We start from the raw sequence: 12,075 nt of genomic DNA on the forward strand, positions 1-12,075 counted from the left end.
ACTAGCTGTACGACCTTGGGGATCTCACTTAAGCTCTCTAAGATGCTATTTCGTCTTCTGCACAAGTCATGATCTCACATAATCTTTATGAAGACTGAATAAACTCAAGTAACATATACATGAAGCTATTTTTAAAACATAATCAATGGCTGGGGGTGGTGGCTCATGCCTGTAATCCCAGCACTTTGGGAGGTCAAGGCAGGTAGATCACCTGAGGTCAGGAGTTCGAGACCAGCCTGATATGGGGAAACTCTGTCTCTACTAAAAATACAAAAAAATTAGCTGGGTGTGGTGGCAGGCACCTGTAATTCCAGCTACTTGGGAGGCTGAGGCAGGAGAATCACTTGAACCTGGGAGGCAGAGGTTGCTGAGATCATGCCACTGCATTCCAGACTGTGCAACAGAGAGAGGCCCCGTCTCAAAAATAATAATAATAATAAGTAAATAAATAAATAAAACATAATCAGGTATCAGACGACTCCTTCAACCAAGTAGAATTAGTTCCTTTCTGCTCTTTGCTTCCATAATACTTAAAAAAAATACATGCACCTGCTATAGCACTTGTCACAAGGTATTGTAAGGATTTGCTCACCTGTTCTTCTCCCCCACTGACAGCACGTCCTCCAATTCACCTCTGCATCCTTAACACATTGGACATACCTGGCACAGGACCAGTGCTCAATAAATATTTGTTTAAATGAATATCACTGAAACAATTGCACAGAATTCTCAAGGCCTTTGTCGGGAATGATTATCACTTTTGCCAAGGGTCCTCGGTAGACCACCCAGAAATGTGCTTTTCTTCAGGCACAATATATTGAGATTCTGTCATTTCAGATGCTGCCAATGTTGTATTTGTTACATTTGTTCATTCTTTTCACTTAACAAATAATTAGTGAGCACCTTCTGTGTGCCAGGTCCTATGCTGGGCTCCGTATAGTATACCCAAGTGGTAAATGGCCAGACTTATAATAGTTCCTGCATATTAGATATAAAGGGAACCTATGTACTATAGAATCATCCACTCTTTGAGATAATATACTCCTCTGTTTAATTATTTCATTAGAGTGATAGAATCTCAAGGTGGGAAAGAATGGCTTTTTTGAAGTAAAAGTCCTTATACTTTACTTTTATTTTTATTTACTTATTTTAGAGACAGGGTCTTGCTCTGATGCCCAAGCTGGAGTGCAGTGGCATGATCATAGCTCACTGCAGTCTTGAACTCCTGGGTTCTAGTGATTCTCCTGCCTCAGCCTCCCCATTAGCTGGGACTACAGGCGCACACCACCACGCGCCACTTAGAACCTTACAGAATAATAATTAAGGTTTGGGATCTGACTGCCTGGGTTCAAATCCTAGATCTGCTTTGTGCCAAGGTGTAAGACCTTGAGCAAACTGCTCAATCCCACTAAGCCTCACTTTGCTCATCTGTAAAATGAGCTAGTGGGATGTAGTAGAAATGACAACCACGTTAATCACTTACTATGGTGCTTGCCAAACAGTAAGCAGTCACTATGTTTTTGCTATTATAAACAATCTATTGTCCTCACATCCTCACTCCAGGGTTTGAACTTCTATCACAAGTGCACCGAGTGAATAAGGCATGACTGCCTCACTTCCAGGCACCAGGGTCAGGGAATGTACTACCTCCAGTGGCTGTCTATTTGATTCCTAGGCAAATCTAACAGTTGACCAATGTTAACAGGTTGAAATATACTTACTTACTGCCATTTGGGATTACCTAGAATAAATCAGATCTCTCCTCTGCTGGATAGCCCCACAAACTTTGAAAGGTAGCTACATATGCTAGTTATCACCATCTCCCTTACACACCTACATACAACCTTGGATCTTTTTGTTATTTCTGAATAGCTCTGTGCACCAGATTTCTTATTATACTTTTTACTTTTTTCATATAATCCTTTGTTTATCAATGTCTCTGAATGTCTGAAGCTCAGAATTTATAAAACAGAACAAATGTGGTCTGATCACCAGGGAGTACTAGAGAACTAGTTCCCCTCTTGAGCACTGCATTTCTATTAGTACAACAAAAGATTGATTTTTTTTAAAAGCTACATCCCACTGTGTTGACTCATCACCTTCTTATAATCAACAGGAGACTGTAAATCTTCCTGCCATGTGTAGCTCAGTACATCATCTCGCCCCCACTCAGTACTTTTACAATTCAATTTGGGGATCCTTGAGTACTTTATATTGGTATCCATTAAATGCTATATTGTTAGATATGATTCATTATTACATTTTGTCAGGATTGGGGGCGGGGAGAGAATCCGATTGTATCCTCCAACTTATTTGTTATTCTTTTTAGTGTGTGTCATTTGTAAATTTGTTCAGCATGCCATCAATGTTATTGTCTTAGTCATCGATAAAAGTGTTCAGGGAAAAACCAGACTTTCATTAGATCCCTAGAGACCCAAATGTGCATCAGCCTCTTTAAAGAAAAAAAGAAAACAAGGGCTGGGTGTGGTGGCTCATGCTTGTAACCCCAGCACTTTGGGAGGCTGAGGAAGGAAGATTGCTTGAGGCCAGGAGTTCAAGACCAGCCTGGGTAATGTAGCAAAACTTCATCTCTATTTTAAAAAGTATAAAAATTAAAAAGAAAAACTTGCAAAAGACATCATTCATTCAATCAAAAAATATTTACCGAGTTACTACTCCAAGTGCTGAGCGTCTAGTGCTGAACAAAATAATTGCCTGCCCTCATGATGCTCACATTCTAGAAGGGGGGGTAGACAATAAACAATTAAGTGTTTTGGAAAACAAAAGCAGTTATGAGGCTAGAAAAATTTGACAGTGGGGATGGAGTGGGGTTGTCGATAGGCAGTATGGCTAAAGCGGTTGTTTTTGGAGTATGGTTGAACTACTCATGTCTTGCATTATTCAACTGGCCCAGAGTGGGCAGCAAGTCTTTCTGATTCTCAAAATCCACTTTTCTTTTTCTTTTTTATTTTTTTTGAGATAAGGTCTTGCTCTGTTGCCTCTACTAGAATGCAGTGTTGTGATCATGGCTCACTGCAGCCTCAAACTCCTGAGCTCAAGTGATCCTCCTGCCTTATCCTCCCAAGTAGCTGGGACTACAGGCACATGCTACCTGTAAACACTGGGATTACAGTCATGAGCTACTGTGCCCAGCTGAAAATTCACTTTTCTCTATGCAAAGTCACTTTAGAAAAAAATCAATAGAACAATGATGAAGATTTTTTTTTTTTTTTTTTGAGATGAAGTCTTACACTGTCGCCTGGGCTGGAGTGCAGTGAGTGGCGTGATCTCGGCTCACTGCAACCTCCGCCTCCTGGGTTCAGACGATTTTCCTGCCTCAGCCTCTCGAGTAGCTGGGATTACAGGTGCCCGCCACACGCCCAGCTAATTTTTTGTATTTGTAGTAGAGACAGGATTTCACCTTGTTGGCCAGGCTGGTCTCAAACTGCTGACCTCATGATTCGCCCGCCTCAGCCTTCCAAAGTGCTGGGATTACAGGCATGAGCCACCGCGCCAGGCCGAAGAATTTAAATACTTATGAAACAGAGGAGAAAATGTAAAAGGATGGTCCTCTTCAGAAGACTTCACAACATTCTTTTACACGTAGGATATTCAAACATTGTGAAAACAACTAGACTAGTCAGGAGTCCAGTCACATCTTCTGATGAAGACTCCAGAGAGAATTGAAAAAACATTACTCTACTGGTACCGTACATTGTTGACAACTAAAGAGAGAAAAAACTAAAACGTCAACACTTACCGAATTCCAATCCCCATGTTTTCAAGTATGGAGCGGGTTATGAATCCAGTAGTTTATGGAGTCAGGAGGATGGAACGTTTGGATGACCCCAGAACACGGTTTGAAAGTCTGGATATGGAACTCTGGAAAAGAAGCCCACAGGACAGATATGAAGTCTGCCTCTATTAGTTACTCTCTGCTTATAATTTTTTTTTCTTTATTTTGAGATGGAGTCTCACTCCGTGGCCCAGGCTGGAGTGCAGTGGCGTGATCTCGCCTCACTGCAACCTCTGCCTCCTAGGTTCAATGGATTCTCGTGCCTCAGCCTCCTGAGTAGCTGGGATTACAGGCCTGCACCACCACACCTGGATCATTTTTTGTATTTTTTTTTTTTTCAGTAGAGATGGCATTTCACCATGTTAGCCAGGCTGGTCTTGAACTCCTGACCTCAAGTGATCCACCCACCTTGACCTCCCAAAGTTCTGGGATTACAGGCATGGGCCACTGTGCCCAGCCCCCTCTGCTTACAATTCTAATGTTGATGAGTTCTTTTAAAATCTTTTTTTTTTTTAAAGATGGGGTCTCACTATGTTGCCCAGGCTGGCCTCAGTCTCCCAGGCTCAAGCAATCCTCCTGCTTCAGCTTCCCAAGTAGCTAGGACTACAGGTGTGCACCACCATGCCCAGCAATATTTTAAATCTTTCAATAAATCCCTTTAATGTTTGAGGGACTGGACCAATCTTTGTTAAGTAAAATACTAATTGCTGTCTCTGATTGGAAATTTTATTTATTATTATTATTGAGACAGGGTCTCACTCTGTTGCCTAGGCTGGAGTGCAATGGTGCTCACTGCAGCCTCAACCTCCTGGGCTCAAGTGATCCTCCCATCTCAGCCTCCTGATTAGTTAGTACTATAGGTGCACATCACCTCACCTGGCTAATTTATTATTATCATTATTATTTTAATTTTTTTTTTTTTGAGACAGAGTCTCACTCTGTTACCTAGGCTGGAATGCAGTGGCACGATCTTGGTTCACTGCAAATTCCACCTCCCAGGATCAAGCGATACTCCTGCCTCAGCCTCTTGTGTAGCTGGGATTACAGGAGCACACCACCACATCTGGCTAATTTTTTTCTTATTTTTAGTTTAGCCATTTTGGCCAGGCTGGTCTCAAACTCCTGATCTCAGGTGATCTGCCCATCTCAGCCTCCCAAAATGCTAGGATTACAGGCTTGAGTCATCGCACCCTGCCTTTTTTGCTTGTTTGTTTTTGTATAGAGAGTCTTACCATGTTGCCCAGGCTGGTCTCAAACTCCTGGGCTGCAGCAACCCTGCTGCTCCAGCCTCCCAAAGTGGTGGGATTACAGATGTGAGGAACCGCACCCAGCCAGAAATTTATTTTATATTTTCACAGTGATACTTTTGACATTCATATTCATTCATTCCTTAAGAATCTGTTTTTGTACCCAATACTTTGTTGGTGTTAAGAATACAAAGGTGAACAGAAAAAATAAGGTCCTGGTAAGCACTTACAGGGACCCCACAGGAGATGTGGACACAGTAGACACAGGAAGTCAGCTGTGATGAAGAAGCGTGTTATGAAGACATAAGTACTGAGAGCCCTAGGGAGGTCACCTAACCCAGATTTAGGGAAAATTTGAAGTTAGTAACTTGTACACAGAGACTTACAGGTATGGAGGAGTTAATCCAATAAAGAGGCAGGGAAGTCTTTTTCAGGGGGAGGGTACAACATACGCACATTCTGGAAAGAACAATGCATGATTACGCATGCTGAGTATCTGAGTACTCAAAGTAGTTTCTAGGGTCTTAGCCAAAGTGGTCAGAGATGAGGCTAAGCAGCACTAAATTATGGAGAAAGGTACAAGTCACACTCTCGAGGAGGTAGAAACTACTGAAAGTTGTGATGGATTACATGTTGGAGTTTCGAAGAAAATCGAGTGGAGATCAGGTTCTTGATGTGGACAACTGGGTGGATAGTGATATCATTCAATAAGACAGCAAAAATATGAATTCGAAATTGAGATTTGGGGGAGAAGGTGCTGAGTTCAGCCTTGGATGTGTTTGTTTTGTCATGACTGGGGAACATTCAGAGCAACAGGAAGCAGTTTGATCTAGAAATCTAAGGACACACATTTAGGAGTCATCCCTATACGACAGACAACAAGAGACTTCACAGCGATGAATGACATGCCCTGGGAGAGTGTGTCGGAGCATAGAGAAAGAGAGAAGCCAGAATAACACCAAAGCTTAAATAAAGGATGGTATGTTAGTTCATTTTGTGTTGCTTAAAAGGAATGCCTGACTGGGTAATTTCTAAAGAAAAGAGGTTTATTTGGCTCACAGTTCTGCAGGCTGTACAAGAAACACAGCACTCACATCTGCTTCTGGCGAGGTCTCAGGAAGCTTTTGCTCATGGTAGAAGGTGAAAGGACCAGGCATGTCACATGGCCAGAGAGAGAGAGAGCAAGAGTGAAAAGAGGAAGTGCCACTCTTTTAAACATCAGTGTTCATGTCAACTAATAGAGCGAGAACTCACTCATTACAGCAAGAAAGGCACCAAGCCATTCATGAGGGATCCACCCCCATGATCCAAACACCTCCCACCAGGACCCACCTCCCGTGCTGGGGATGAAATTTCCACATAAGTTTTGGAGGACACAAATATCCAAGCTATATGAGATGAGCAGAGAAAGGACCCCTGAAAAAAAGAGTGAAAAGGTGTAGCCAGAGAGGTTGGGAAAAAGAATGGTGAGGTATCCGGAGAACAAGGGAAAAGCACATTTCAAGAAGTAGGCTGTGATCCACAAAGGCACATGCTATCAAGAGATCAAGCAAGAAAAAGATTAAGAAGCACCCACAGGTGAGTACCGTGGAGATACTTGACTGGTTTGGCAGGGAGTAGGGTCCGTGCAGGCAGCAGTCAGGTCACAGTGAGTTGAGGAGTAAATGGAACCCATGGATGCAGACATCTGTTTCAAAAAGTTTGCCTTAAAAGTGGAAGACGTGGCCGGGCACAGTGGCTCATGCCTGTAATCCCAGCACTTTCAGAGGCCGAGGCAGGAAAATCATGAGGTTAAGAGATTCAGACCATCCTGGCCAATATCGTGAAACCCCGTCTCTACTAAAAATACAAAAAAAATTAGCTGGTGTGGTGGCGCAAGCCTGTAATCCTAGCTACTTGGGAGGCTAAGGCAAGAAAATTACTTGAACTTGGGAGGCAGAGGTTGCAGTGAGCGGAGATTGCATCACTGCACTTCAGTGTGGTGACAGAGCGAGACTCTGTCTCAAAAAAAAAAAAGGTGGGGGTAAAGACATAGTCCCTAAATGTTCTTTCCAAGGGTAAGGAAAGTGGTCCACCATTAGACTCACCTCAGAGGATCTCTAGGTGCCTCACCACCTGTGCGTCAGCTCAGCTGACCTCATGCAAGCGCTCTTGGAGGACATGGCCTGTGTGTTGAGCAGTACCCTAAAAACTAGTTGTGGTCTTGGTCGAAACTGCAGAGCAAACCAGATCAGCCTCTTGTGTTTTCCTCCTAACCTTTCTTCTGCGCTGCCCGTGTCCCTAGGCCTCTGAGGTCCACACAGACTTCCCGGTCCATGGCCCACTGAGAGGCATGACTGTGTACCCGAACTCTGAGCAGTCCACCAACGACATCACCTACAAAGGGACGAATCTGTTCTGACACAGTTGTCACACTGTCACTATCTCTCACCTCTCGTCATGGCCCATGTATTGGGACCAGTCAGAGGGAGAAGAGAGGAGTGTAGTCACCTTGAAGTCTGGAATAAACAGCTGGCTCTGCAGCTGGCCAGGCAGCTATCCAAGCAGGGGGTCTCTCTAGGAGAAAATCCAGAAGCCAAAATAAATGGGTCAGGTGGAGAGCAGATGACCATAACTGCAAGCGAAGCTGAAGGTCGCCCCTAGGAAGCGAAGGTGAGTCAAAGCCTAATGGATGGACACCTAAAGGGGTTTGGATGAGAGGGGAGGGACGGGGGAGTCCAGGAGCAGGGACCAGAAATGGGTTAGAGCTGTCAGACTGTTGAGATTCACTCAGCATAGCTGGCAAAATATTAAGGAAAGTTATAAGATTATCGTTTCAAACATTTTGGAAGGCTAAAGGTTTTCATAAACTTGTGATAATGGAACAGGCTGAAGGCAGCCAGTTCTTACCTTAGAGCATTAGGTCATAGGGTGAAGATTAGGAATAATAGAAACTTCCTCGGTTAAGTCTGTTTACCCCACATTCCTTTGTCTCTATTTGTTTACTTATGTAAACTCTGTGCCCTGATGGTCCTCTCAGAGGGAGGTAGAAGGGGGATTACCTGTTAATGGTGTTTGTTCTGGGCCACCAGAACCAAAACCTTTCATCATTCATAAAACCACACTTTTTATTTTTGAGACAGAGTTTTTGCTCTTGTTGTCCAAGCTGGAGTGCAATGGTGTGATCTCAGCTCATTGCAACCTCTGCCTCCAGGGTTCAAGCGATTCTCCTGCCTCAGCCTCCCGAGTAGCTGGGACTACAGGTGTGCACAACCACGCCCAGCTAATTTTTGTATTTTTAGTAGAGACGGGGTGTCACCATGTTGACCAGGATGGTCTTGATCTGTTGACCTCGTGATCCACCCGCCTCGGCCTCCCAAAGTGCTGGGATTACTAGGCGTGACATAAAATCACTCTTTTAACGATGTTAATTATGTACAAGTGTGCTGACTTAGAACCCCTGTCATTAAATCTATACTGAATAAATGCGAGGAAGAACAGCTAGTAAGGGGTCAGGTAGCTGCAATTGCCCTCTGAGAGCGGCTGACAACCTCCCTCGCCCACTCGTTCACTGTACTCTGTGTATTCGAGTGTATTTATTCATCTGTCGTGGAGTCAGGGTTTGCAGGACAGACCCCCACAGGTAGCAATCAATGTCTCAGGTGGTGACCTCAACGTGACCAATGCCACATCAGACCACACAGAGGCCACAAACATTGATGCTCTATAGATGGGTCCATCACCAGCAGCTCTCTCTCACCCTGAATCCTCCCAGGGTACTGTTTTCGTTCTCAGGCCTTCGCAGGAAGTTTCTGATATTCACAATTCCCCAGATCTTATTTCCACAACACCCCTTCTCCTGCCATCCTCTCCCTGTCTTCCAAGATAGGAAAGCCCTGGGCCTGGTCAGGAGTGCTAATGAGGTTCACACAGGCCTTAGTGGAAACTAACCTGAAATACTGCAGGAACAGGGCCCCCATCCTAAGAAGCAGGAGTGGAAGTGAAGGCCTGGTACAGTTCATTTGGGCCCTAACCCAGTAAGAAAGCTAGCTGCATGACTTGATTCGTGGAAACATTATTTCTAAGTTGTAATCATTCCAGATTCCTTAGGTTTTCCAAAACACATACAATGACTGAGCCGAAAGGCTTAACTGTCTTCAGTTTGTGATTACAGGACAGAGAGGAGATAAAGAACATGGGTAAATATCACCTATACATACACTATTTTTGCCTGTGCACAGACAGGCCAGGCTGCACAAACTGAGTTTTCAGCTGGAGAAGTTTTTTTTTCATTTCACTCAAGTCAATAGTCACTTAGCTGCTGAATATTGCTTAAAGCAGAGTTTTCATCTAATTCTCATTTAACGAGCTTGAAAAGGCAAAACTAAATAATAATACCTCATTTGTGTGTAATGCTTGTCTTTCAAAGAAGACATCATAACCCATTTTAGACTATCTAATTTACAGTAACAACACTTTTACAATGTAAATACTAGTAAGGGCTATTATCGTTTTACAAATTATGCAAGAAAGAGACCAAGTCACCTGAAAATGAAATGACTGGTTCAGTGTGACTTCCACTTCAGATGTGTTACGGCTGGTTTATTTTTAAAGTTTCTTATGAAAAATTTAAAAACCATGACTAATGAAACGATGCTTCAAATAAACATATTTATTAAGGTGTACCTTGTTCTCCAATTTTAAAAGGAAAAATATTTTGCTTAAAAGAAATAACAAGGACCAAAATGTTCATGTGTTCCAGCCAGGCACAGTGGCTCACACCTGTAATCCCAGCACTGTGGGAGGCTGAGGCGGGCAGATCACCTGAGGTCAGAAGTTCGAGACCAGCCTGGCCAACGTGGTGAAATCCCATCTCCACTAAAAATAAAAAATTAGCCAGACATGGTGGCGGGTGCCTGTAATCCCAGCTACTTGGGAGGCTGAGGCAGGAGAATTACGTGAACCCAGGAGGCAGAGGTTGCAATGAGCCAAGATTGTGCCACTGCACACCAGCCTGGGCAACAGAGCAAGATTCCATCTCAAAAAAAAAGTTCATGTGTTCCACAGATCACATCTTTCTCACAAATCTAGAATTAAACCAATCAATTCCTGCTACCCAACTCTGATGTTCATCAGCATGGTTTCATAATCTTGTGCCACACACAGCACAAGTCACTGGATAAATATGCATTACGTTGCAATAATCTTGTCTCGAGTGGATGTGGAAAGAACCATTATATACACAAATTCTGCATATATGTAAAGTCATTGACAGTCTTTCTTTTATTAGCTTCAATTTGGGGGGTAACATTTTTCTGATCTTTTTATGTATTCATTCATTCATCCACACTCTCCAGCCTTCATGCAACTATTCAATGAACACGATTATGTGCTCAAAATGTACAGGCACTATTCTAGATGCACAGGATGGAAATAGGAATAAGGGCCAAGTGTGGTGGCTCACACTTGTAATCTCTGCATTTTGGAAGGCTGAGGTGGGTAGATCACTTAAGCCCGGGAGTTCAAGACCAGCCTGAGCAACACAGGGAGACCCCATTTCTATAAATATTTTTAAAAATTAGCTGGGTGTGGTGGCATGCAAAAAATAAAACAACGCAGGAACCCAGAATTAAAGTCACAGGATTCAAGACACTCACAGTCCAATGGGAACACCAGAAGAGAAAATCATTGTAGTTCACAGTGGTAGGTGTGGCATTTGAACTATACACAAGTGTGGTTTGGGGCTCTGTCTCTGTGTGAGTGGGTGAGGAAGGGCTCCTGTAGAAGGTCCTCCCAGAGCTAAGCATGCCAGCAGGAAGAAGAGAATTTGGGTGTTCCAGGGAACCGCGTGGGCAAAAACGTGGACAAATAAGAGCAGATGATGCATTTGGAGAACTGCAGGGCATGTGGTACGATGGGAGTTGTTCAGTTACTTTATGGCTGGTTCTGTTTCAAAATCTGGGCCCTGGACATCCCCAAAAATGCTTCTATGAAGGGACATGTATTGTCCTCAGTCATGTAAGTAAAAACACATTCTAAGTGCCTTTTGAAGCTTTGACCATTTGAGGAAAATGACACAGGGAACAGCACAAAATCAAAGTTTGGGTCTGGTCTAGCCAGGTTTGTATTCTTCATACTTCATCACTGTTGTACTCCAGTGGGGAGCAGGTATGAGCAGCCTGCTTGTCAAATCCAGGCGACCACATGGTCCATCTCCATTATTATTTCAATATAGCATTTTTATAGAGAAACGCTTTGAAGTACAGCATCAAATACAGTCTGTTGGATGGATCAGGTTTTTCCTATTCACCTCTTCCTGACCAGTCAGGCTTGGTGCTACTCACCCCTCAAAAAAGGGCAGGAGTCAGCCTGATAGGCTTATTATCAGGAACCCCACAGACCTGCAAGAGGTATTTGAAAATAATCTCTCAAAATCCTACACCCAAGTCCCTGGAGGAACAGCTCTTCCCTGAGGCCCCCTCTGAGAAGTCTTGCATGAAGGCCTTTATGAAGTGGGGCCAAGAGGAGATAAAATTGCAAGCACAACAGAACTCATAAACAACCCTCCCTAGACCCACCCTACTGCGTGAGTAGTCCCAGCTGACTTCCCTTGTCACTCACGCAAAGCTTTGCGCCCTGAAATCACAGCATTGTTTCTACTCGGGAGTTTTTCAGACTCAGAATAACTCGTTTATCTATTTTGGTTCATGATCAATCATGGAATTCTCTCGAAGACATTATTTCTTCATTTATCCAACCTTTAACCCATTCAACAAGCATCTACTTCCTCATTTCTGCCGATCTCTTGAAGCCAATCCAATCAGCCTTTTGCCCCTATTACTCCACTGAAAACACACTGATGAAGCTTGTGATGACCTCTATGACATCAAATCCAATGGTCAATTCACAGTCTTCATCTTATTCCTCCTCTCAGCAGCCTCTTGGCACAATGTTCACCCCCTTCTAATAAAACACATTCTACTCTCGGCTTCCATCACACCTCACTAGGTTTCCTCCTACCTCATTGTTCCCTCCCAGTCTCTTTGGCTGGGT

General features: G+C 43.6%; 1 protein-coding gene across 2 annotated transcripts in view; it reads right to left on the bottom strand.

Moving 5' to 3' along the window:
* The window catches only part of MKLN1 (muskelin 1), a 411,699-nt gene that overhangs the window by 372,986 nt on the left and 26,638 nt on the right, over positions 1 to 12,075 (bottom strand). For both annotated transcript variants that reach the window (XM_064373441.1, XM_064373440.1), the window contains exon 2: positions 3,761 to 3,882. In XM_064373441.1, the coding sequence (XP_064229511.1) occupies positions 3,761 to 3,777 (17 nt within the window). In that variant the 5' untranslated portion in view covers positions 3,778 to 3,882. The remainder of the gene's footprint in view (positions 1 to 3,760; positions 3,883 to 12,075) is intronic.

This window comes from Aotus nancymaae, unplaced genomic scaffold (genome assembly GCF_030222135.1).
Source record: "Aotus nancymaae isolate 86718 unplaced genomic scaffold, 86718_ANA_hifiasm-v0.15.2.pri h1tg000002l, whole genome shotgun sequence".
In the NCBI taxonomy this organism is placed as follows: Eukaryota; Metazoa; Chordata; class Mammalia; order Primates; family Aotidae; genus Aotus; species Aotus nancymaae.